A 25,166-nucleotide genomic window follows, 5' to 3' on the forward strand; every position below is an offset into this window, starting at 1 on the left:
CACCCAGAAGTAGTGAATTATGCTTGCAAGTGTTCTGTGCAGTAACTGCAGTACTTCTTACAAGACAATGTTGCTTCAAGATACCTTAGATGGTGTTGCACTCGCTCTAACAACACAAGCAAAATTACGCTCCCTGGCTCTCGAGAGTGGTCGACAGCCCTTTTTCAGCACCAGCAAATGTGCAATGTTATAGTGGCCTCCTTCCTCTTTGCAATCTTGTTGCCATTAAAGAGAATTATTTTCTGTGTGCTTTAAGAAGGCAGGCCAAACCCTCAGGTGCCTGTTTCGGGAGTCAGCACCTACTATATACTAGAACCTTTGCACAGAATATATCTCTACATTGAGCAAGCTGACACGGTAATTTTTCCAAGGTGGAAATGAGCAACAAATTCATGAGGGGTGGCACAGTAAACCTTTAACTAGTTCATTATAAAGTATCATACCTTAAACAGAAAACACGTGTTATGTTTTCCTGTGTACGTGTATCTGTATGTGATTGTGTGTTCATTGGCTGGAACTTTGCAGCTCATAGTTTTTGCAGCACAGCTGAACATTGTACACAGCAGTATACAGATACATAGAATTTATACACTGATATGACTATAACTGTTTTATATACAAGATAGCATGCAATAGTTTGAAAGTGTCTTGTATAATTTACTACTTGGAATTAAACATAATTTTATCTATCTATCTATCTATCTATCTATCTATCTATCTATCTATCTATCTATCTATCTATCTATCTATCCATCCATCCATCCATCCATCCATCCATCCATCCATCCATCCAACTAACTAACTAACTAATTCTAACTAACTAACTAACTAACTAACTAACTAACTAACTAACTAACTAACTAACTAACTAACTAACTAACTAAGCTAGCAAAAGTGTTGCAATATATGGGCATAAGTCCGGGCGTTAAAGTATTCAAGTTCACGTACCTTCAGAACAGCCACGCACTGGAATAATTAGCGTGTGTTACTTGAAATGAAATTAATTTTCGCCCCACTTATTTATTTGGTAAGTGTTTTATACTGGGTAGCAATACGTACGCAGCTCACGAATAACAGAGTTTCCGATAGACAAGCGAAACTTACGATTGTACATACGAGCATGGGAGTTTGGTTGGTCATCGGCAAGCTTAAGAAGCAAGAAAATTGTAGCACAAGATGATCATGCAGTCCCACATCACTATTATATGTGAGCGGAAATCGCGGACAAACATCACCCGGGCCCGCTCTCCGCACATTGCCCCAAACCTCCTCAGCCAAGAGAAACGCTGTCAAAGCAGTTATGTAACGAGCACAGTTCGCGTCCACCAGCAGCTCTCGCACACATCTAGACTCGATATAAAGAAGAAACCGTCGTCGCTTAAATTGCCTCTTCGAGTGGGGCGCTCGTCGCAGAAAATAACCTGTGGGAATCCAAAATATTGCCGTTTGTTTACAGGATCACCACCACCAACGACGAGGCTGCGAATACACGCAGCGTAGAGGCGATCGGCTGGCGAGACCTTCGACGACGCACGCATATAGCGTTCTACGCGTCCTTCGAGTAATTCCGGCGGGCAACACCTTGGGAGCTCGCGTCGTCGTCGCACACCGGCGAGCCTCTCCCCGGCGCAGGACTCAGAGTCAGCGCGCACGAAACGTACAACACGGCAAATCGCACCATCGGTTGCGCCATCGTCGATCAGATATGCGCCAACACAACCGAAAGCATCGCACACACACAAACAGCTGAGGCGATCAACGACGACGTCCCGTGGTCCCGTCGGAAAAGCTAAAGCGAAACTACGGTTGATCACGCTACCGATGCGAGGGACAATGTGGTATGGTAAGATTAGTCCCGCGGATTACTAAGAGTGAGAAAGTACGTTTGTCAAGACGACGTAAAAAATTTAATGGCTTCTTACTTTAACGCGCACGCTACCTCTTACTGGAAGATAAGTACGTTTAGTGTGGTCACAACTGGCTTTATCACAACTGCGATGGTAGTGCCCTCTGGGTGTCGCCAGGAAAAGCGTTACATCATCATCGCTGGCGAAAGCAAGTGAATGGTGGCAGAGGAAAAGTCGCGTTGCTGCCTGTTGGGTGTTCGTGCGTCGTCGTTTTCTCGTTTATAATCGTGCTGCTCCGGCTACACCTCGGCACGTCGAATATCGTCCGACACAGAGCTGGTGCGTGCTGGTGCGAAATTCAGTGACGGGCCGCGGCTTCAGTGTCGCCGCAGCAACGAGGGAGGCGTCGCGACAAGGCGTCCGCGAGCACTCCGTGTTGAGCTCGTTAGCTCGTCGCCGCCGTCGAAAATGTTAAACTAAACCCAGGCACGGACAGATCCGGGCGTGCAGGAAGATGCCGTTTCTCGGGGCGAGTTCTGCGTTCCAGCAGGATGTCGGTAAGTTGGTGCAGCCTCTGTGCCGAGAGGAGCAGCAGCGTTAACTCGCGTATCACCCGCAATCCCTGTAGGCCTGATGGAAACCTCGGCGTATTTATTTTACTAATAGCGTGGCCTCTCGCGTCCAGTGCACGCTTGAGAGCTCGCGTTTAGCGTAATGTGTCAGAACGATAAGCTTCTTGTGGCAACGGCTGCGTAGACATCCCCAGGGCCAGTTATCGGCGACCGCCGCTTGTCCGGTGCGTCACTCGGTACGGGTCATGCAACCTTGTTTTGGTTTTGGATTTTGTGACGCAGTTGCCGAACCCGAAAGTCCATTAGTCACGCCGAGTTCATGTTATTTCACGGAATTTTTCTTCACTGGCACCGTCTGCAGCGCACAGAACGAGAGCCAAATGTGTTGCTCCGAAAGCTCGATGTCCACGAAAGGCGTCAACACCTCGTGACAAGGACGCCGATACTTCCAGTTCATTTTGCATTGTGACGAAAGCGTGGCCTTGCAGATCGCAGGTTCCGATTTGACAATTAAACACACCACGCAGTGCGCGCAATGCCAGTTTCTTCGTAGTTGCGATACACAGGCACTTAGTCATTCAATTATGTGGGTAACTAGATGAAAATATGCGACATTTGCATTCTATTAAAATTCTAGTCTAAACGATATTTTTTGAAAAAGAAAAAAATAAAGAAATACAACAGTCTTTTTTTCTAATGCTGGAACCTGCTTTGGGCTGCTGGCCAATAAAGTAATCGTGGTTGGGCAGTCCTAAGCAGCGTGTAACGAAGGCTATTGCACGCAGTTGCAACCCTTGCTTGTCACCGTGCGTGGTCAGGGAATAGCTGTGAAGTAGGTCGTGCTCGTGTAATCGTCAGAGGCAGACTCTCGCACAAGTTTACTTTTATGGCAGTCGAGCTCACATGCACGCTGTATGAGGTGCCTTCTTTTCAAAGAGTTCCACTGACTTGGTCCGATAGCGTTTTGCAATATGTATTGGGGCTGTCTGTAGCCCTCAGTGTCTAACTTGCGGCTGCAGCAACAACTTGTCCAGTACAGAATGAGAAATGTCAAGGAAATGTTTCACCGCAAAGTAATGAACCACAGCCTTGATTTTTGCCCCGTGTACGAGTCCAATAATAACTGGTTGTCATTGTGCTTTGGTTTACTTGTTTGTTGAGGCCCGGTTTCACACTGAGATCGCTGTTATGTTTTCCAAGCTTTCACTGCTGCCCCAGTTTTTATGCCCTGGGGACATGTTTGCTACACATTTTACAGCAAACAGGGAGCAGCCCTGTTGTAGGAGTTGCTCGTACTGCAGATACATATCTTGTATGACAAAATGTTTAGCCAACCTGCATACATTCAATTACAAATGCTATCTGCAGTGATGGATGAACCCTCCTGCACAGTCGGTTGTGCGCACATATTGTAGTTTTCAAGTCTTTTCAAGTCTTTGTTTCTTGCTGTAAAGGCCTTTTAGCTTGAGTTTTAATGTTTAGCTTACAATCTTGTACAGGTGGCTAAAGAGAGGGGGGGGGGGGGTGTAAAATGTGAGTGTGCTTGCATGCTGTCAGCTGCTGAGCAACTAGAAAAATGCGATGCAATGTCACAGGATGGGTGCAACCAGGAACTAAGCACAGGAAATTGCTCCGTGCCCCACAAACACCACCCATTACATTGTTTTCCTGCAGTTCATATTTTTTTTGCTCTTATGTGACCTTGGTGTTTGCTGCCTTGTTTCACAACTAATTCTAAAAAGCAAAAGAAAATTGCCACGGTTCCTTTGTACTTGGGGCAATGCTTGATGTTGAAGATGATGCCTTGGTGGAGACTTCTTGGTCGAACATAGTTCTTTTGCATTCCTGAAACAGTTGAAAAAGGAAATAAATTGGATAATATTCTTACAGCAGTTACAATGATTAAGTCATAATCGTAATGCCGTTTGAAAATAGTCGTTTGAACTAATTTTATGCTGTACTTTTGAAGTGCAAGCACGAAGCCAAGTGTTAGGTGAACAGGTTACATTCTCTTGCACTGTGAATAGTTCTTGGCAATGCCCACCTTACACTTGCTACCTTGTCTTTGATCAGGAATTGTGTGTTACTGCATATATCGGGTTGGTTCGTTAACACTTCTTCTGGGAGGATGGCTGCATGCATTGCATTTGTGTTGTTGCTGATTATGATTGAACTACACAGCAGGAGAGTGTGTAATGATGATGGTATTGAATAAAAATGACTTTACATTTAACATTGTTGAGGTAGTCCTACACACTGTCACTGGTGTTCATGACTGACTGGTGTTCATGACTGTTCCAGGTAGCTGATTTGGGGAAAGAAGTAAACATGAAGTATCTCTTGACATAAGTTTCATAGTGAGCCAAGTTGGCAAACTAAGGATGACTGCTTGATTAAACTAGATTAATTGTTCATTACCAGCCAGAGGTGGCAATTACGTCCCATTGCTGAGCACGATGGTGCAGGTTAAAATGCCCGACTGCTGCGCACACATTCTGATAAAGGTGCGAATGTAAAAATATTTGTGTACAGTGCTTGTGCATGTGCACATTGAAGACAACCAGGTGCTGCTTCTTGGGCGAGTTGGAATTGAATACTGGTATGGGTTGCACTTTCTAAGGCTAGTGCACTGTAAGGCACACACATAAACAAGTGAAAACGCTCCCGCTTTTTTTTTTTTTTTGTGCCTCACAGTGTTCATGTCTTGAAAAGTGCAACCCATACCTCTAGACAACCAGGTAGTCAAAATTGAGGGTCCCCCCCCCCCCCCCCCCCACTATGGCATCCCTCATACCCACATATGTTGCCTTGAGAAATAAATAAAATATATAGGGCTATGTTTGTGGTCATATCTATTTTTGGCAAAGGAACAAGAATATGTGATCACCTTTAGAGTCTGTGCAGGAGTATGCTTATCTAGGTCAATTGCTCATGGGGATCATAATCATGAGGAGGAAATTTGCAGAAGAATAAAAATAGGTTGGAGCACATACGGCAGGCATTACTAAATTATGACTGGGAGCTTAACGCTGTCATTGAAAAGAAAAGTGTACAATCATATTCTACTGCTGCTAACATATGGGGCAGAAACTTAGTGGTTAACAAAGAAGCTCGAGAACAAGTTAAGGACAGTACAAAGAGCAATGGAACGAAAAATGCTACGTCTAACATTAAGACACAGGAAGAGAGCGGTGTGGATCAGAGGGCAAATATAGGTAACCAGTATTCTTGTTGATAGAAAGAGGAAAAAATGGACATGGGCATACCATGTAATATTTACGTAGGGCAGATAGCTGGTGGCCTGTTAGAGTTACAAAATGAGTGTCAAGGGAAATGCAGTCGAGGGTGGCAGCAAATTTGGTGGCGAGATGATATTAGGAAATTTGTAGGTGCAACTTGGAATCGGCTAGTGGAAGACAAGGATAATTGGAGATCGCTGGGACGGGCCTTTGTCCTGTAGCGGACAGAAGTATAGGCTATGATCTTTATGGTACAGTACATTTGATGAATTGTTCGAAACATTGAGTATTAAAAATCAGTTCTGCAGAAACTCGCAAGGTTGGGGAAGGTTATGGGGTTTCCTTTGTAGCTTTGTTAGAAGTTGGGAGGATGTTAAGTCTCTCTTTTATGAACTTTCCTCCACCTTGCGGGCTTCTGCAGAACTGATTTGCCGTATTCAGTGTCTCTTGGCCTTGCACTACAATTGGCTAGCCTCGTGGTTAGCCCAGATGGTAGACTAACCACCCCTAGGAAAAGCATTAGTCCTGGGCTTTATCATGAAATCCCTGGTCTGTATACTTTTGCTCTGAGGTCTAAGTCTTTGTTCATTTATATTGCGCGGGATTTTGATAAAAATTTGATAATTTTAAAAAGTTTGTACATTGTCCTCTGTGTCATCCTCATTGATAAGTGACCACAATCTTATCTTTCTCAAGGCACACAACTTCAGTGTGGTTGCTGGTGTGAAACTCTGCCAAAGTGATTGCCAGGTGCTCTGTTATCAGCTTCTTGTCTTAGATTAGCAGTAGTGGTTAGCGGCATGGGACATTTACAGCAACAAATACTGCAAGCACTCCGACGTGCCTTTGTTCTAGGTGGATGCTAACATCTTTGCTGTATACCTGTGAACTTCTATGATTTATAGTGGCAGGTTTTTACAGCTCATTGATAGTTCTACAATTTTTCATTTGCACCCTCTTTTAAAAGAATGCAAAATACAGTCGCCCACCGAATTTGCGGAGCCTTATTTTTTTCATACCCATTCGATTATCGTACTCTTCAGGCGCCTAGTTAATTCTGGCCATCTAAAATTTTATTTCACCACATTTGTTGAATCTGCAGAATTGTGATAAGCACACAGCTGCACAATGGATTTAGCATTTTTTAATCTTCAGTGAGCTTTGTCAAGGTCACAGAACGTGGTCTTTGTGTGAGAACTTTCTACAAGAATGTGAAATACAAGAACATTGACTATTTCATGTCTATTATACTTTGAAAGCAAACTGTCTAGCCTCTTGAAAAAATGTGCTTAATGTAAAGTATGGTGAAAAGCAAGGCAAAAAGTAAACCCACTACATGACGACATACTGACACTGACAGCAAACACCTTCCAACTTGTTTTACTACAACACTTCACACATATTACTCAAACAAATTCAAACACAGATCCAGGCCGAAGTGTTTCCAAGATGCATGCAACATATTTTCTGCTTTATGTTCATCAGTGCTTTGCTTTTGATCATGGTTATATTGCGCTTAGTTTTACGCTGACGATATTAAGTGAAGGACAGGACGTGGACGGACGTAGCGCAAGCCATCAACTGTTTAATACTGTTAAAGAATGCGCTTATATACAAGGAGATATGGCGGGGCGGGGGGAGATATAAAAAGATATGACAAGGTGACGACGTGTGATCATAGTTCGGGCCAGGCATACATCGTTCACTTGCATCCATTCACCCTGGCAAACTCGACCTCAGCTTCGATAAGCACGATGGATGGAGTGCTTACGCACATCTCGTTTTCTTTAGCTATCGCTAGTGCCTCCCATATTTGTCGCTTTGTTTTTGTTTTTGATGTGCCAATGACTGTGGCGCTTTCTAGTAGCGGAGAGCATTTGCATTGTTTGCAATGTGCAGCCAAGTTGCTAGGTGCTGTCAGAAGCTGGCACGTGTATTTGTGCTCCCGTAACCTATCATTTAGACAACGTGCAGTTTGCCCAATGTATACTTTCCCGCAATCTAGTGGGATTTGGTAAACAACTGAAGTAGCACATTCCACATACTTTTTCACGTGCTTAGTCTGACAGACCGTAGCACTAGGATTGGCCTCTTTGGATCCTGCATTCACCCTCTTGCACATGCCTTTTAGTTTTTGAGGGGTAGAGAACAGTACTTGAACATCATGGCATTGGGCTGTCTTTTTTATCCTATGTGACAAGCCATGGATGTCAGGCAACACCACGCGTTGTTTCAATTTTTCTTTTTTCTGCGTTTTCTGCCTTTTCCTGTTGGTTCTGATTTCGGGCAACAAGTTTTCAGATTTGCACCACCATGCTGTTCAGGTACCCACTGTTTCTTAAGCAGCTTACTTGCAAATTGATGCTCTTCCTCACAGCGTGGCGGCATGATTTTTCAATTGCTTGACTGATGCAAGCCTTGGTGCTGCCTCTTTTTATTATTTTAGAACGGCAAGAGTCATACCTCAGGATTTATTTTTCTCCTCTAGTTTTGTAGCACCAGCAGATGTGGGAGCCTCTGAGCCTAATGTTTATGTCAAGGTACTGCAATCGACCTTCGGTAGAAGTCTCGTACATGAACTCTAAACCTTCATGCGCTTTCTTGAACATGCTGATGAGTTTCTGTGCTAAATGGATCGGTTTGGTTTTCTTTCGTGCACACCAAATAATCGTCAACATATCTGAAACAGGTAGTTATGTTAGTTTCTTCAAACAAGGCGGCAAGTTTTCTGTCTCCCACACTCAAAAATAAGTCGGAAAGCACAGGAGCTATGCAAGAGCCAATAGCGATACCATCCTTCTGCTCGTACACACTGTCACCATATTCGATAAACGCACCATGTAGATACAGTTTTAACAAGTTCACAAAACTAGAAATACTGCACTTGCACACGTCCTGAAATTTGGTGTAGCCCAACATATCGATGGCTTCTTCTACAGCTTGTACCACCGCTGGCCTTGGGACACTGTAAAACACGTCTTCCACGTCTATTGAAAAACAAGACGTTGGCGGGCTACTCTTTAGTGTTGCAATAACTTCGTCAGAGTTGCAGATCAAGGACGGGTCGTCGAAAGGTAAGGAGTTCAAACATGCCTGAAGGTAGTCCGCGATGCATCTTTGCCAGGTTCCGCGGTCTTCAACAATCGTCCTAAAAGGAATTCCCTCTTTGTGGGTTTTCACCGTGAAAAATGGCTTAAGAGTGAGTTCTTTGCTCTCTTTCATGTGCTTTACCAATCTTGTCAAGCCCATGCTTTCACATGTTTTGCCTGCTTCATTTTTCAGTTTTGCAATTGCTTTGTACATAATGTCGCTTTTTGCGAAATTCTTGCGGATCGCTTCTTGGGCGGATTTTTCGTATTCAGGAGCGTTCATCACGACAAACACGCCTGTTTTGTCTGAGAGGAGCAGTTTTACATTTTCTTTCTTGAGGTACCTAGTCACTCTGTTTGTTCCTGCTGGCTTGGGTTTTTCTACTGGGCTCTTTTTCAACACTCCCGTCAAAACTACTTGGATGCAGGTCACTTTTTCTGGCTCGGGGGTTCTTTCCGCGACTGAGCGTACCATGGCCAGGAACTTTACTGCCGTTACCGGAGGTTCAATTGCGTATTTTGGTCCCTTATTTAGAGTCTGTTGCACATAATTGGGGATCTTTCTACCGGATAGGTTGACAGCACCGCTTCCTTGAGGCTTACGCTTCTCTATTCTAGGGAGGCTCTTGAATGAGCCTTTCCACAAGCTTTCGGCATGCAACTCTGCCAAGTTGTAGAAATACCTGATCATTGCTGTTGAAGCCGCTGAGTCCATTGTTTCCTCGCATATCGCCGCAATGTGGTCTTGAAAGAGACGAATCTGTCTCCACGTTTCCACTTGAACAATCTTGCAGAAGCGTCTTGCCGTTCTTTCGGTAGGGGTGACGTTTCCGAGTAGACCAGCCAACACAGGTGAAGACGGACCGTTGTTCAGGGCGTACGTAATCCAACCTGAAAAACGTCATCTTAATGCAAAATTTGAACATAAACAAAACAGCAGTAAGTTCAATATCTTCCTAAAGGGTTGTTAGAATAAGAACAGGTAATAGCACTGTAGACACATGCAGCTGTCACATATTTTTGCTCTATGGCACATTAAGAGTGTGCCCATATTTTGGCATCAGCAGTTGCTATTTTATGGTGTGGTTCATGGCGTTGTGATGAAATTTTGTCATGATTCTTTCTAGACAAGTTTCGGAAAGACATTAGCGCTATGTCAATAAAACACAAAGGGACAACTTACTATGTTGAAACTGCGTTACCTAGTTAGGCTGGTGGTACTTCACACTGCTGGGACATAAGCCTTCTTGAAGATCTTTCATGCTTATGTACATTGATTTAAGTGATTGGCATGTGTTTGTTGTCGTGAAACAGATGGGATCTATTTATTGTTGTTACGGGTGGGTTTGAGACTTCCACAGAACTTGTATGGAGCTGATAAGGCTTGAAGTTTTTTCTAGAGTCTGCTTTAGCCGAAATTAAGCCTTTGAACTTGTTTCATACTGACTGGTCCACCACGTGTGCTGTGTCATTTCCGATGCTCCTGCATAATATGTTAGCATCAGTGTTCTCAAGTAACTGTACTCCTGCCCGCCCTTTCTATATTGTTATGCAGCACTACAATGAAATTTCTAAAGCAGTGCAAGGTTTGGCGTTGTAGATGTTACCATTCTTAAAGTGAGGGGCTTTTGTGAAATTTCGCAACTTGTACGACCAACCGCAGGGCATCGAAACGACGGCAGCAAGTTACTGGGCAACGTGCAAATGTTAGCATAGAGCTGTAGTGTCTATCGGTAATTTTTCGAAACACTTTCGAATAATGCAACATCCGTGGTGCAGTGCCCCACTGCAGGGATGGGTGCTTATTGATATAGGGACATGCTTGCTACCAATCCTGTAATTTGCGCTAGATGAACCATTTGACGTGGAAGTAACACTCGTGACTGCAATGGAGCAGCAGTGGTAGGCGGTAGACTTCGTGGGTACATGTCTTTGTCAGTACAAATCAAGACATGTCCCTATGATTAAACATCGACTGTTGATCCTGTCAAGACTTCCTGTGACACCTTTGCATTCTTTGGACGCTCGATTGTGCTTACAGGTTTCTTTTATTACATCTCACATGTTTCCACTGGTTCAGCATGTGCTTGAAAGTGATAAGCCCCTGTCGTTCTCTTCTGCTGTCCCTGCTGTGCAGAGAAGGCCACGAGCGAGCGCAACACAAGCGAGGACTGGGCCCTCATCCTGGACATCTGTGACCGGGTGGGTGCTGTCCCAGGAGGCCCCAAGGACTGCCTGCAGTGCATCATGCGACGCATGAACCACACCATCCCACAGGTCGCCCTGCAGGCACTCACGGTGAGTGGCAGCATTCGGTGCCTCGGCCACGATTGTGGGCAGCTTGTGTGTCCAGTGCCCTGCCCCCTTCCTCTTTTTATTTTTTAAATGCGAGGGCATTTCTTTGCCTACTCCTGCCCACTTCGGTGAATCTGGATTTATGGACTCGACACTAGGGCCCAGTAGGCGGTGTCACAGTGCTGCCCAATGTGAACATATTGTTTGTTGAAGCGATGTCATAACATAACATGTGAATCAGCCTGGGCATACAGTGGTGGCATTATGACAAGGGTGATGTGATCATGACTGTGACGGTGAGGCAATGATGACAGAAGGATTTTGTCTAAAATTCCAAATTAATGTCCATTTGAAGTGTATGCAGAATACTGTCGTAATCGCAAAGTAGCTAGAGAAATTAAGCACTAGCAGGATGATTACCATAAGAATATTATTATGGCCTGAATGGTAGACTGGTATAAAGAAGCTGTGCGCAGGAAGGGAGAGCAAGATGGAGCTCGAACATATTAAGGTTGCAAGGCAGCAAGGTTGGAACCAGTGGCCACTAGAATAAAGAAGTATTTCGCTCTCAGTGTGAGAAGTGACCGCTGCAATATTTTTTATTCTTTAATTGGTATGAACAAAAAATTAATTTGGTCATTGTGGATTTATTATTTTTTTTAAACGGCAGATATATCGCTTTTATTGTCCCTATATCCTTGACGCTGTGGAAGCTTGCTGATGTGCATCTCTTCATGTTATCTGCAGTTGCTGGATGCCTGTGTAAAGAACTGTGGCAAGATCTTTCACTTGGAGGTGTGTTCTCGAGAGTTTGAGTCTGAGTGCAAGAAGCTTCTTTCCAAGGTATGTGCAGTGTTTCCCTCCTTCAGTTTAGTAGTGTGCATTCATCCAACTTAAATGGCCAGACTCTTGTAGAGGGAAGAAGGGGGTGAAAGTCTCCACACCACCCTTTGTTACCATTAACTTGTTGTTTTTGTTTAGTAACTGCAAGTGTGGTTGGTAGCACTACCTGTTTTGCAGTTGTACATGAAACTGCCATTATTCATTGGAGTATAGCCAGCTGTTGGGTGGAGTGCTTTCATGGCTGTTTTAAACGGTACCAATGGTCTGCTTGACATTGGTCCACTCCCACTGGACCACTTCCAAGTCCACTTGTTCATCATACTTAACCACGCTCTGTTTCAACGAGGTATTCCTTGATAGTCTTGTGTTTTTGTGTGCTGTTCATTGAATGGCATTGCCAAAACTAGTAGTGGGAACTAGCTGTTTCGCACTTGTGTGCTTGGCGCTACACAAGCCCACTATATGCAATCAACCTACAAGCCATGCTAGTCACTGAGTTATGTGCAGCTAGTGTAATTTGTGCATGCTTAAATTTAATCTCATTAGTGCATGCAGCCAGGGTGTCCAGATCACCAGCCAGACATTAGAGACACAAAGGCATGACAGAAAAGACGTTATATGATTTCCCTGTGGCTGAATTTTGTTCAGAAGCCTGCACTCCTTGTTAAGTAAGAATCTGAAGGCACAAGTCAGAAATGCGAACCCTACATGGCTGATCTTGGAATGTGTGAACTGGTGTGAACAGCATCGGAAGGCTTGTTCGATCCCATGGTGCCTTTGTATGAAAACAAATCTGCCCTCTCCCACCAGGGCCACCCACGGGTGGTGGAGAAGATGAAAGGCTTGCTGAAGAAGTGGGCCCAGGAAGACTTCAGCAAGGACCCCCAGCTCAGGTGGGTGCGCCATTTAAGTTTGAGTGGCTGATTGCCTATTCTCACTGCAGGCCTTGTCCAGGCTCTTATGGGAAGTGGGTGCTCTAGTGCATTGAGAGAAATAATCAGAAGAAACAGCAGGAGCAAACACTGAAAGTGAATAAATTGAAGGAGAGCAAGAAACTCAATAAAACAAAACAAGGATAAGACACGGAACAGGGGGCAATTGCATTAGTGACATATCTGCCAACTTGAGCAAAGGCGAAAATAGGTTGCTGGAAAGGCTGAATTGACAAGTTCCTTAGGTCTGATAAAGAACTGGATGGTTTTTTTTTATTTTTTCTTCACCCTTGGCGGGGCACCTGTTTTCGCACATCTGCAGGTCATGAACTGTCCTTTTACTAGTACTCTGTGCTTGTGCGGGACTGTTTGCTGTCTTGTCCATGTCCTTTTTTTTTGTGCTCTTTTAATTTGTTGTGTACTGGGGGTGTGTGAATTGAGATGTTTGAGACCGAATCGAATAGTGCCAAAAGTGAATTGAACCAAATATTGAATACCTAGTTGTTGAATAGTTTTCGAATAATGAACAGCCGTTACCACAATTAATATTGTTATGAGTAGAAGATAAATTAAGAAGTGCAGGTGAAAGCGGTCGTAATATAAATCAACGTTCACATTCTGGTATTCTTAAAGTTGGCAGGTTTCTGTCACTACCTACATGCAGTAGTATGTTATGAAGCATTCTTTGATAAAAGCACAAATAAAGCATTAGGAGGAAACAAGTACAGTTTCTTTGCATGCACAGGACTCTTCAGTGTGTGTGAACAATCACTGTATAGTCTGTAGCCTAGAGCAGGCTACATAATCAGTGTAGCCTGCTTCACTACGCACATTCTCATGTTTTATGTCTATACTATGCCCATGGGGGTGAAAATTGGCCATACTTTGGCCCCTGTGTTATGTCCTACTTTGATGTTTGCTACTGTTAGAAATTTGCCGCTGTTCGCAATGTCACCGACTAAGCCTTAGTAATCCTCGCCAGTGGCTTTCGAAGCACAGAAAGCACAATGCGTTGCAGTATGCCGGTGTCAAAAGTAAGCTTCTTCTCAATACAGCAAGGTTTCGCAGTGAAGCACGTGCAAAGTATTGCGGTGAAACTTGCCAAGTGTGGGAAGAGGCAATTGTCACGGGACCCAGTATGTATTTCTTAACTATGCATGCATGCACCTGCCATATCCTGTCCCAGTACAAGCACCAATATGCTTAACAAGTGCACTGGCAGGCGTTCAGAGCTTTTTCAGACGTGCCTGTGGCGATTTGAGCCCATAAGGGCAGTAAAAGACATGCATTCATTTTTTCGTACTGCCAGATTTTTCTGGACGTTCTCGCCGCCCCTAGGGAGTCCTAAAAATCACATGCTGACTATACAACTGACCAAGAGCATGCTTCAAATGGTTCATGGAGCGAACATGTGGCAGAAGGACAAGAATATATATGACCGTCGCATTGAGAAATGATGAAGAAAGGAAGTGTGACACCGCTTTTTTGAAGGTGCTTGAGCTCAAAAAGCAAAGTGTTGTCGCAAAACGGCCAGTTGGGCCAGTTGGTTGGGATTCATAGTAAGGTTCGTTACATTGTAATACAAGACAAGGACACAAGAAAATATACAGCGCCGTGTCGTCATGTTATACCTTCTTGTCTTGTATTGCGCTGTAACGAACCAGCGAAGTGTTGGCTGACGCAAAGATGCAGGTGGCCCTCATCCAAACCAAAATAAACTCTTGAGAGCAGTGAAAAGCAACATGGAGGCATTGTGCGCGGGCTGAGAGTATGTGAGGGCAGTTTAAGTTTACTTACCAGCTGCTGAGAGAGAATCTCACTTGTGACAAAGTTTGGGCCTAGTACCAATAATATTGCTATCACTTGTTAGAAATAGCTCATTTTCGAAAATATTTGCTTCTGTATGCATCTCTTTTTATTCGTATTTGAAAATGTTCGACTCGGTTTACATGGGCTTTACCATCTTTTTCAAGGATATTTTATTCACTGTGCATATTACGAACCCCTCCCTTCTACCAATTTACAGGGATTCTGCGTAATGAGGAAACAATGCTGTGCTGCTTACGCTTGGGCATCGCATTCACCAATGCATATACTTTTTTGATTGGAATGGCTGATAGCGCCGAGTGCAATGCCTGCAGTGGCGAGGAAACTACAGAACATCTACTGTGATACTGCCAATCTTTTGAAAATGAAAGATATGACCTTTGCACTGCTCTCAGTCACAGTTAGATAGAAAGCCGTTCACCTTGAACAAGATCTTGGGACCATGGCCTCGCATATTGCAGCTACAAAAGGCCGCTAAAGCACTGCTGCGATATTTGAAAGCTACAGGATTGAGTCAGCGTCGGTGATACGGACTGGGTGACCGAATGTTATCTCCAGTGGACTTTCTCTTCTTCTTTTAATCTTCTCCGTCCCATTTTTCCTTTCCCCAGTGTAGGGTAGCCAACCGGACTCAGTCCTGCTTAACCTCCCTACCGTTCATTTATCATTTGGTCTCTCTCTCTCTCTCTCTCCTCCCTTCTATATTCTTTTTGAATAAACACTACTCCTTACTGTTCAAACTGGATTAAGTCGTTTTTTATTTTTTAATCTGCTTACTACAGAGCGACAGCATCGGGTGACATGGTGTCAGGTCCGTCTTGACATAAAAGAAAGTTCTGTGTCACTCAGGGAATGTTGCAATGGCACTCAGGGAAAACCTGGAAAACTCTGGGAATTTGGAAATGTCAACTTGGCAGACACCCTGCCTCATTAGCATGTGTGTACACAACTATTGTGCTTTATGAGGAGAAAGATGTTGAGATGGTTGATTTATTTTAAACTGGCCTATAGTGTCTGTTAATGAAGCACTGGCAGCTGTAGCCACCACCGCGGCCATGCTAGGCCTAGCTACTTTGACGTTTGCTACTGTTAGAAATTTGCTGCTGTTAGCAATGACGCTGACTAAACCCTAGTCTTCCGAGGCATCCATGGTAAAGTATTTTTTTCAGCCATTTTGTGCATGTGTTTCTGGCTGTGTGGATCAGTTGGGCTGTGTCTGATTGTCTCTTGTGTATTTGTTACAATCTTTGTTTCCTTTCTTTTCAGCCTCATTCCATCTCTCTATTCCAAACTCAAAGGGGACGGTGTCGAATTTGGGTCTGAAGGAACGGTGAGTCTTGGCCTGTGCCATCTTTATGCATGCACGAGTATGGGGCAGCCTCCCTTAATTAATCCCTATTTTTAACTATGAAATTTGAAACGTCCAGCTATTGCATCTGTTAGCACTTGTCTGTCTGGACTCACTTTTCACTTTTCCAAGATGGGCTTACCTTTATGTAGTTAGCAGCAAAGTGCTTTGTAAATATGACATTCTGGATTCCAAAGATGCTGGAAGGCCAACTGTTTAAAGGAGTACTGACACAAAACTTTTGTCCTGCATTTTTTGCTTTTTTAGGTAGCTGTTGACTCCATAATTACAATACGGAACATTAGTTCATTGAGAGTGTCACAAATTACAGAACTTTTTATATGACCCGTTCAAAACATGTCGCCGAAAGCAGGGGTGGCAGTCCTGCGATAAGACAAGGTAAGAGCGTGCCAGTCAACCATGTGCAGTGGTTGAACGCCATGGAATGACCCTGTCACTGACAGCTGCTAAATTAGGCCTTTCAATTGTTTGCTTTTCTTGGAAATGCAGGAGGGCATGCTTTCCCCTCTTGTCTCGTTGAGTGTTGGACGGACACTGCTTTCGGCAACAGGGCCATACTTTGTGTGAACACATCAGGTTTCGGTTACGTGAATAGGCTGCTTTTTCACATGCAAAACGGCACGGCACTTGGCACATGTTTTCGACTGTGGTGGCATTGAAAGGTGGCATAATTAATCATTTATTGCGAGATTCGGGAATTGAGACCTGATAGTAAAGTTGCTGGATGTGCGGCTATCCAGTAAAGCGATAAAAATGAAATTTCTGTCAGTACTTTTTTAATCATTTTTTGTTAGCATTGCATACCCAGCGATTTTCACAACAGTGATCCTTACTTTTATTGCTCATTTTGCAGCGAAGCCCTCTTGCAACACACATTTCACAAGTAAGCAAAGAATAAGGGGAACCAAGGGGCTAGATTTTTTTGTTAGTTATAATGAAATGAAACCGGCACAGAGCAAAGCCGAGGAGGGCAAAAAAATGTGAAATTAACTTTTCTTTTAATTGAAGTGTGGAAATAAAGAAGGAAAAGAGGAATAAAAGTTCATGAAAATGCAACTATAATGCCAGTGGGAGCTGAACCCACATCCCCTGCATTACATCTGCTACACTCTATCAATTAAGCTACAGCGGCAGTTGCCCTGTATCAAAGCCAAAATATAGCTGTTTCTACTTGACTTAGTAGCCAAATTAGCACGCAGTAGTGCAGGCAGAATTTTAATTATCGTGGGCGTCTCAAATTTCAGTCATCCTTATGCACGGACTTTACGGGGCCAGTGATGCTGCCGAGAAGCAGTTCGAATCATTGGTCGGCAACTGTGTCTCTCTGAAAAATGATGCCTTGCCGTCACAATTGCACATCCTTGCTCCAGAAGCCCTTGCCTTTTAACCGTAGATATAGTGCTGTTTTATACACTACCATTACCATTTTATCTTGCAAAGACTTTATCGGAACAGCTATGGGGAGCGACTAGAAACTGTTGAATGTTCTTACTAATTTGGTAAGAAATGGGTAGAGGGAAGTGTCGCCTACAACACCCAAATTTATTAGCAGGCATTTTTAAGGAGGTACAGCGGTCTTCAGGCCTAAAAATTAGCAAAAAATTGTGTTTTGTAAAACTGCACCTTCAGAATCTGCATCTACTATATTTGACGTAATAGTTCTACGGAAACCTGCAGGATGGAGAGAAGTAATTAATAAAGAGATTTTTCTTCAACTGCGAGGCATTTTTTTTCGAGGAACCCGTATAGGTTTCCTTTGTAGCAATTGCTACGACTGGGTAGATGTCTTATTATCTCTTTATTAATCTACCATATTTACGGATGTGTGAATACCCAAATATCATCAAATTAAATGGTCAACATTTGAAGAATTAGATTCTTTCATTATTCAATATTATCTATGTAGATACCCACAAAGCGCCTTGTGTTGCATGCGCCGTGGAGTGCCTTAGTGCTAGATTTTGCTGAAGCGAGCGTTTCACTCTGTTTTCGCTGCAAAAGACGCGCCGAGCACATGGTGGACGGGCCGACTGAGCTGACGCGGTAGCAGACTTTGTTGCTTCGAGCACTCCCTGACATCAACCCAATGTGGGTAGTATCAGCGCCGCATTGACTGGGTCTGCCTCTGTTGGTACAAGGTTCGTTTGGGTCGGCAGGACCGATTGAAATGATAACGCGGCGCAAATGGAGGGAAGAACAACAAAAGCAGCACGCATTTCATAAAAGCAAGTGCACTGGATGGCAGCAAAGTTGCTCGTGGCCCGCCATCTTGGCAGTAGACCGTATGGCGGCCTCTTGTTCCCGATGCCATTCGTAAATACACGTCGGTCAGCATGTCAAAATAAAAGTACAGGTTAAATTGGCCTAACACAAATGTTAGACAAAAATTCAATGACGGATTCATTTTTTGTTTTCTCATTTGAAAATACAAATTTGTAGGAATACAAAATATCTATGACACTAGCCAGAGCTGGTAAAGTTGTTCAATTTTTACGTTCTAGAGATGGCACTGTTCGGATGACATATATATTACTGCCTCATATGAATTTACAGTCAAGATAAATTTTAAATTGGATTATATGCTTGCTTTGGACACATTACAAGCCAAAACACTGATTTATGACCCACGCAGTTGCCTGTATTTTATAGCCCGTTTCATCGTCCTTCTTCGTTTCGCCCTGTCACAATGTTGTGTTCGATCCTTCACACTTCTGCAGCAATCTAATCTTCTGCAGTGGTCCATGTGCTGGAATTCTGGGGCTATGCAGAAGCACTACGTCACAACAACAGAAGCATGATTGTATTTATGATTTTAAGTGAGAAAATGCAGCAATCTTCATACAGCTGCTCCTGCATCAGACTGTGGATTTCCTTGCTGCAGTGACTGCTGTAATTCATAGTATCTGTACTGGGGGCATAACCATGGCATCATGAGTCACACTGCAGCATTAGTATTTTGTTTACCTAACAGCTAGTTTCAGATCTACTTTTCACTGTAATAAAGCTGATCTAAATGTTATGTTGTCAAGTTGACTTCTCTGGTTTATAGACCAGACCAGAATATCCAGTGCCTGTAGGTGGCTGCCATGTTTTTGTTATGATGATGATGGTGAGGAGACTGCGGGAATGGCGCGGGCCGCAGTGCATTTGCAGTTATCGGTCACCTGCGGTAGCTGGTTCTGATAGCACTGCAGCCTTCTCTGACTGCCATTAAGTTTGGCTTCTCAAGACGGCGATAATCAATGCAGAACCGGATAGAACGATCTTTTTTTGTGATGAGGACCACATGTGGGGCCCACGGGCTATTGGAAGGTCGATTGATGCCATGCTGAAGCAGGTTGTTGACATGCTCGTGCTGATGATCTGATTCTCTCTGGCTGAGGCAAGGAGACGGCTCCTGCTGCAATGGCACGTTGAAGCCAGTGTCGATTTAGTGACTGACAGTCGATGTGTGACTCAGAGTAGCCTGAGCCACGTTGAAAGAAGAGTGGAACTGGCCAAGCAGGTGAAGAAACTGAGGGTTGCTTGGCAGTAAGGTTATCTGCAATGAAAGGAGTGAATACGTCAGTTGATGGCGGAGCAGAAGTGGTCAGTGCACAAAGGTCAGTGAGCTCATAGTGGGATGAAGCATACGAAACATCTGGCGTGTCAGTTATAACCAGGGCACCAAGGGGCTGAACACGGCCAAGTGCTTGCTGCAGAGAGCCTTCGGTGTTGCAGGAAGCAGATTGCAGACAACTATGGAGCTGAAGCTGGTTGAAATGTCAAGTGTGATAAAAGGGAGGTGAAGATCTTTGCAGGCTATGAAGAGTTCCCAAGGAGTGAAGAAGATAGAGCTTTCGGAGACAGTGGCACAGAAAACGGGAACAACGGCAATCAAATACGGCGGTATTGCGATGTCCTTCCGAAGGACCAGCTTAGCGGGAATAAATGTGGCACCGGTGAGGGGCATATCACACAGAGGAAATAGTTCAACTTCCGTTGTTGATGATGGTGTTATTTCGTGAGAGGTCCCAGCTAAGTATAACATCGTGAAAGCAGGACGGAAGAACCACAAGCTCTGCTATGTAAAGAACTCACTGAATAACAACTCTTGCTGAGCATGCTGCTGAAGGCTGAACTGGCTGGGCGCTTGCTGTGTGTAGAGAAAAGCCAGAAAGTGGCGTCTTAGCTTTTTGTAAAGTGCAAAAGAGGTGTTAATTAATACAGCCACCCCTGCTCCATTATCACTTAGCACAATGGTACCCGCCGTGGTTGCTCAGTGGCTATGGTGTTAGGCTGCTGAGCACGAGGTCGCGGGATCGAATCCCAGCCACGGCGGCTGCATTTTGATGGAGGCGAAATGCGAAAACACTCGTGTACTTAGATTTAGGTGCACGTTAAAGAACCCCTGGTGGTCGAAATTTCCGGAGTCCCCCACTACGGCGTGCCTCATAATCAGAAAGTGGTTTTGGCACGTAAAACCCCACAATTTAATTTTTTTTTTAGCACAATGGTAGGGACACCGTCAATAGTAAGGTCAACAAAAGGTGGCAATGAAGGATCTGCACATATAACGGTGACGCAGTTCCTGCCTCATGAACTGTGGTGTTTAGTTTCCTCTTGCGTGGGTGAAGGGCGCCGATGCATGGGAGACAAGCAGCAGCGACCCGAGGAAGGTGAATGATGTTCAAGTAACGGGTGCTTGACTAATGGCCTGCTCAACTGCTGACTAGAAAAAGTGTCATGGAGAAGATGCACGTTGGCTTAGCCCAACGCTATTAGATAGCATCATGCAGTGGTGGCAGAGTCGTGCATCATGTCCAGGTATGCTGCAGGCGAAACAAATGTGTGGCTATACTGCAGTTAAAACATAGGGGCCTGTTGTCTTGCCTGCGGTAACGATTTACAAAGGCATGTTGATTAATGGGATGAGGAATCGGTGGCAGCGGCCGTGGATGTATTGCAACGAGTGGTTGGCGAGGAGGCTGCATAAGTGAGTGGAGTGATGACAGGGTACTGCTAAAGTGGCATTGTCAGGACATCAGCAACTTGCTCTTCAATAACCCGCCTCGGCGTTGGGGTGAGCTGTGTAGGAGGCGGTTGTGGCAGTGGAAGATGTTGAGGCAGCTCAGCGAAGGGCAGTAGAGAAAGCTGATGTGCAACTTTGTGATGGCTTCGTGATTTTTATACCATATGTGAGCCAAGCCTCCAAGGTAGACGATGCTTAACTTGGAGGTATCGTCCCATTGATTGTGCAAGCTCGCCTGTTTGTATGAAGGCAGTCAGTCATTGACATCATGCTTATCCATACTGCTGAACACTGCGGGATCTCTGTGGTGAAGAGCACCAGAGCAGGTCACTGAAGGTGTCTGCAGTGGTTGCTGAATAGAGTCCGGTGTGGCTGGTGGCAGAATCCGAGCCCATAGTTTCAGCATGAAGATGATCTTGAAGACACAGCACCTCTACGAATTTGCCTTTTTTCGTTTTCCTGTGCTGCCCTCTGCTGCATGCTGCTGGAAATGTTCTGGATGGGTGCTGTGGCTTTCGCCGGTCGACTTGTGTACCTGTGCCCGTGTTGAGTGGGTGCCGGTTGTGCATTTCGTGGATCGCGATTAATTATCAGTGGCTTCTCCAGGTAGCTACAAAAAGACTTTCTCGGTAATGTGATGTTTTTAAGTGTGGCCTAAGTGTTATGCTGCAGTTTTTCATTAAATTTGCTTGCTAGCGTTGCTAGCAATGAAAGGTGGCAACTATGTGGTTCGTGGTGCAGTCCAGACCAAGGCCTGGTTTTCGGGGTGGAGTTGCACTCTTTACGCTTTGCACGTTTTCAGCACCACACTGATGTAGAGCTACTAGTGCAGTGGCAATGCGATTCATGCCAGGAATGTTTGGAGCAATGTGCGTCTGTGCACTTTTTATCTTATCTTTTATTTTTCATGGGACTTTCTCCAGAGATTAAGCCATCTGCGAAACCCTTCCAAAATGTTTCACGACCAGTCAGCAAGGGCACGGTGCATGTGCCACCGCGCTGTGAGAAAGGCTGGTTGTAATGGGTTCCACAGTTCAGCAGGTAGCACCAAGCGTAAGCGTGCAGTCAAGTTGACGCAGAGCAGGAACAGCTGGAAGCCCGAGCGACTCGCCATGAACTGGCTTTCCAGCTGGCTTGGTGGTTGCACCGCAGGCATCGAATCAATGATTTGGCTGGCCTTTGTCCATGCACTCTTCTTCTTAATTACAATACGTATTTCGGGGGTGGCATGAGGCACTGTATGGAAGGCACTAGGAGGCATTTAGTGCGCCCTACTTTGTATTTTTAAAATGAGCATCATAATTGCGCTGCACGCTACTGCCATGCATTGTGCTGCATTTTTACCCTGCTTTGTTATCTTGATCGTTATGTGGTCTTAGCGTACCACAATCGATACGAGTACATTAATTTTCTATGTTTTGCACGCTGCAGAGAGTTGCAGGGAAGCTCTAGCTCATGTGTTTACGTAAGACTGAGACGGAGCTAGTATGAGCAGCACTTGACACTGGACACAGTCGGAAACAACCAATTAGTGGGCCGGTGTCGTGGCCACAAGATAGAAGTATCACATGTTATATTGCATGTGCTGTCGGTTACAGGTGCTTTATTATTTCTCCCTTGCAGTCAATAGAGAACACAGTAACTTGCATATCCATGTACAACCTTACTGAAGGGGCACCAGCTCTGTTAGTAATGACTGAACATGCTTCTCGTGTAGCTGAGTGTGAGCATCACGCATTTATAGCAGTTTAAGCACCCATGCACTGTGCAAAGGAAAGAAAAATAAGTGAGGCATTGACGCATATGCAGCGCTGTTTCTGTGCACACTAGCCGTAAACTGCTTTCTCTTTTCAAGGCCATGAGTACTTGAATGTGGCTCATTCATGTGCATTTGAAAAACACAGGTCACAAGAACAGTCAAGTTCCATGCAGTCTTGTTTATTTGTTGTAACGAAACAATCGCAGCAATGGTTGCAGTACAGCGCTCTTGTTTGTTCATTCTGTGTTTCACTGTTTCGAAGTGTGCTGCCATATTCCATTATAGTGGTGACGGGGGCCAGTAAATCTCACTGTATCATTTGATCGTAGCAGCTGCCATTGTGCACTCATTTACATCTCTAAAGTGTTTCTGTGACGCACGCACGCGTGCGTACGCGCACACACACACACACACACACACACACACACGTTCACTGGAGCCAGGCATGTGTTTCTACTAAAATGTCCTATAGGCAAGGTGCTTCCCAATAAACTCGTGGTGAGCCGACTGCAGAGGTTCTGACTGCGTATCTTCTTCGTGCCCTGCCTTTCTTGCCACTGGTGCAGTCGGACTCACAGCCATCGGAGCAGTTGGTGTCTCGTGCTTCCACCAAGCAGCAGCAGCAAGAAGAGCAGGACTTGGCCCGAGGTCAGTGAACTCTTGGGAGAAGGACATGGAAGGAGGCTCTCGCTTTACTCGCATGTTAGGGAGCACGCGTGCGTGTAGCATTGAGGCTGCATTGAAGCAAGATAGATCATGTAGACACCTTCACTCTGTCAAGTGATTGCAAAACTGCGCGGCCACCTGGTAGTCTTTAGGAGTATCTGTGTGGAATTCTTCTCCTTGAATAGATGCCAAAATGCGCAGAAAGATAGTGTGCTGAAAGAGGAGGAGAAAAAAACTTACTTGCTGCAAGAATTGTGTAATGGATAAATGTACATAGGTACTGTCAGGCTCGAGTGCAAGGCAAAGAAGTTTGCTCATATGTGTCCTTCTCAAGCTTGGCTTCTCTTGAGTTACACTTTGCCCACTTGGCATTGTTTTGTTAAACTTGCTGCTTTGTTTCTGCTTTAACTCTATCATGTCATCAAGAATGTCATTATACCATAATCAGTCTATTTGAGTCTACCTCAGGAAGATGACTTCTTCAGAGACATTGAGTTGCCTCTGTTCTTTACTCTACATTTGTAAACTTCCTGTCTCATCACTCCGCGTGATATTGTCACGTGGTGGTGATGTTGAAGAATACAGTAGCAATACTGTGAAAGACAAAACTTTTTATTGGGTGAACCTGTGCCCACAGAAACAGGCTACACTTATAGCACAACGATAACGGCGAACATGGTCGGCGATCGTCGAAAATCTGATCAGCGGGTCAAGCGCGTCAGCTTTTATACAGCAGTCGTCGAATGTTCCAGACTAATCGTTCGGACCCGCGTGCCTTCCGCAAAGTTCTACACCCTTCGCGTCACGCGATGAAATCAGATAACACAAGGTTCGGCGACAACAGACAGCCGAATAGAAGCATCAATAACTTTCCAGAAACTTCGGATACATGCAGGCACGTCCCGCGCTGTGCGATTACATTTGTTAAGCAGAGAAACGTGGTCGCCCGATAAAGATAAGTACACGTGTCAATATTCTGTCACCCTTGACTGTGTTTCCCTTCCCTTTGCACCCATTCTGTTGCTCTCATGGGGCACCAGCTATTGTTCTAGATGTTACATTACTCGCTTGATCCTCTTAGCTTCGGCAGGTGTGGTGCACGTTGTAGACCATCAATGTCACATGACTTGCCCAACTTTTCACACCTTCCTCTTAATCTCAGTTGGACCTATCATCTACTCATGAATGCACCTCAAGTAGAAGTTTGCAAACCAACTTGTATATGGCCTTTTTAGGTTATGGAAAGGTGTTTGGTTCAGCAGAAATCCCACCAGTTGGGGAGATATTGCATAGCCAAGGCATGGAGGAGGCATACATGGACATCTTCAAAAATAACTATAGGGACCCTCCTCTGCAACTTGATTTATGCATCAGAGTTAGTCAGCGGTGCCTGCAGTTGTGCCACAGCCAACCCTGAGGCTACCATGCAATTTTTTACTTGTAAGTTTCATGCTGTGGCCATCAGGCGTAGAAAAAGTTATTTGATTTTTGAGGACTGATTGTGACTGGCCAGTTCCCACTGGCTAGCTTTGCTTCTTGCCAAAGTATGAGCAAGAGCGTTTGACTGTAGGATACAATGAGACATTTCACTGGCAGTCCATGATATTGCACATTTCTATGGCATTTCTCAATTTCTAAAGAAAATTTTGTGTAGCCAGCTACTACATTAAAGAGCAAGTGTATGTGATTCGCTCTGTTCAGTAGAAGCTGCCCGACT

At 44.6% G+C, this 25,166-nt stretch overlaps 1 protein-coding gene across 2 annotated transcripts in view; it reads left to right on the forward strand.

Annotated features, from left to right (window-relative positions):
* Nucleotides 1-2,032: 2,032 nt before the first annotated feature.
* Nucleotides 2,033-25,166, forward strand: part of Stam (signal transducing adaptor molecule) — a 61,720-nt gene continuing 38,586 nt past the window's right edge. The window contains exons 1-7 of one of the 2 annotated variants that reach the window (XM_050177764.3): nt 2,033-2,404; nt 10,885-11,045; nt 11,790-11,885; nt 12,696-12,778; nt 15,911-15,974; nt 16,867-16,896; nt 23,350-23,431. In XM_050177764.3, coding sequence (XP_050033721.2) covers nt 2,362-2,404; nt 10,885-11,045; nt 11,790-11,885; nt 12,696-12,778; nt 15,911-15,974; nt 16,867-16,896; nt 23,350-23,431 — 559 coding nt within the window. In that variant the 5' untranslated portion in view covers nt 2,033-2,361. The remainder of the gene's footprint in view (nt 2,405-10,884; nt 11,046-11,789; nt 11,886-12,695; nt 12,779-15,910; nt 15,975-16,866; nt 16,897-23,349; nt 23,432-25,166) is intronic. The other variant, XM_050177765.3, reaches the window with a different exon arrangement.

The sequence above is a fragment of the Dermacentor andersoni genome, chromosome 4 (genome assembly GCF_023375885.2).
Source record: "Dermacentor andersoni chromosome 4, qqDerAnde1_hic_scaffold, whole genome shotgun sequence".
Classification (NCBI taxonomy): Eukaryota; Metazoa; Arthropoda; class Arachnida; order Ixodida; family Ixodidae; genus Dermacentor; species Dermacentor andersoni.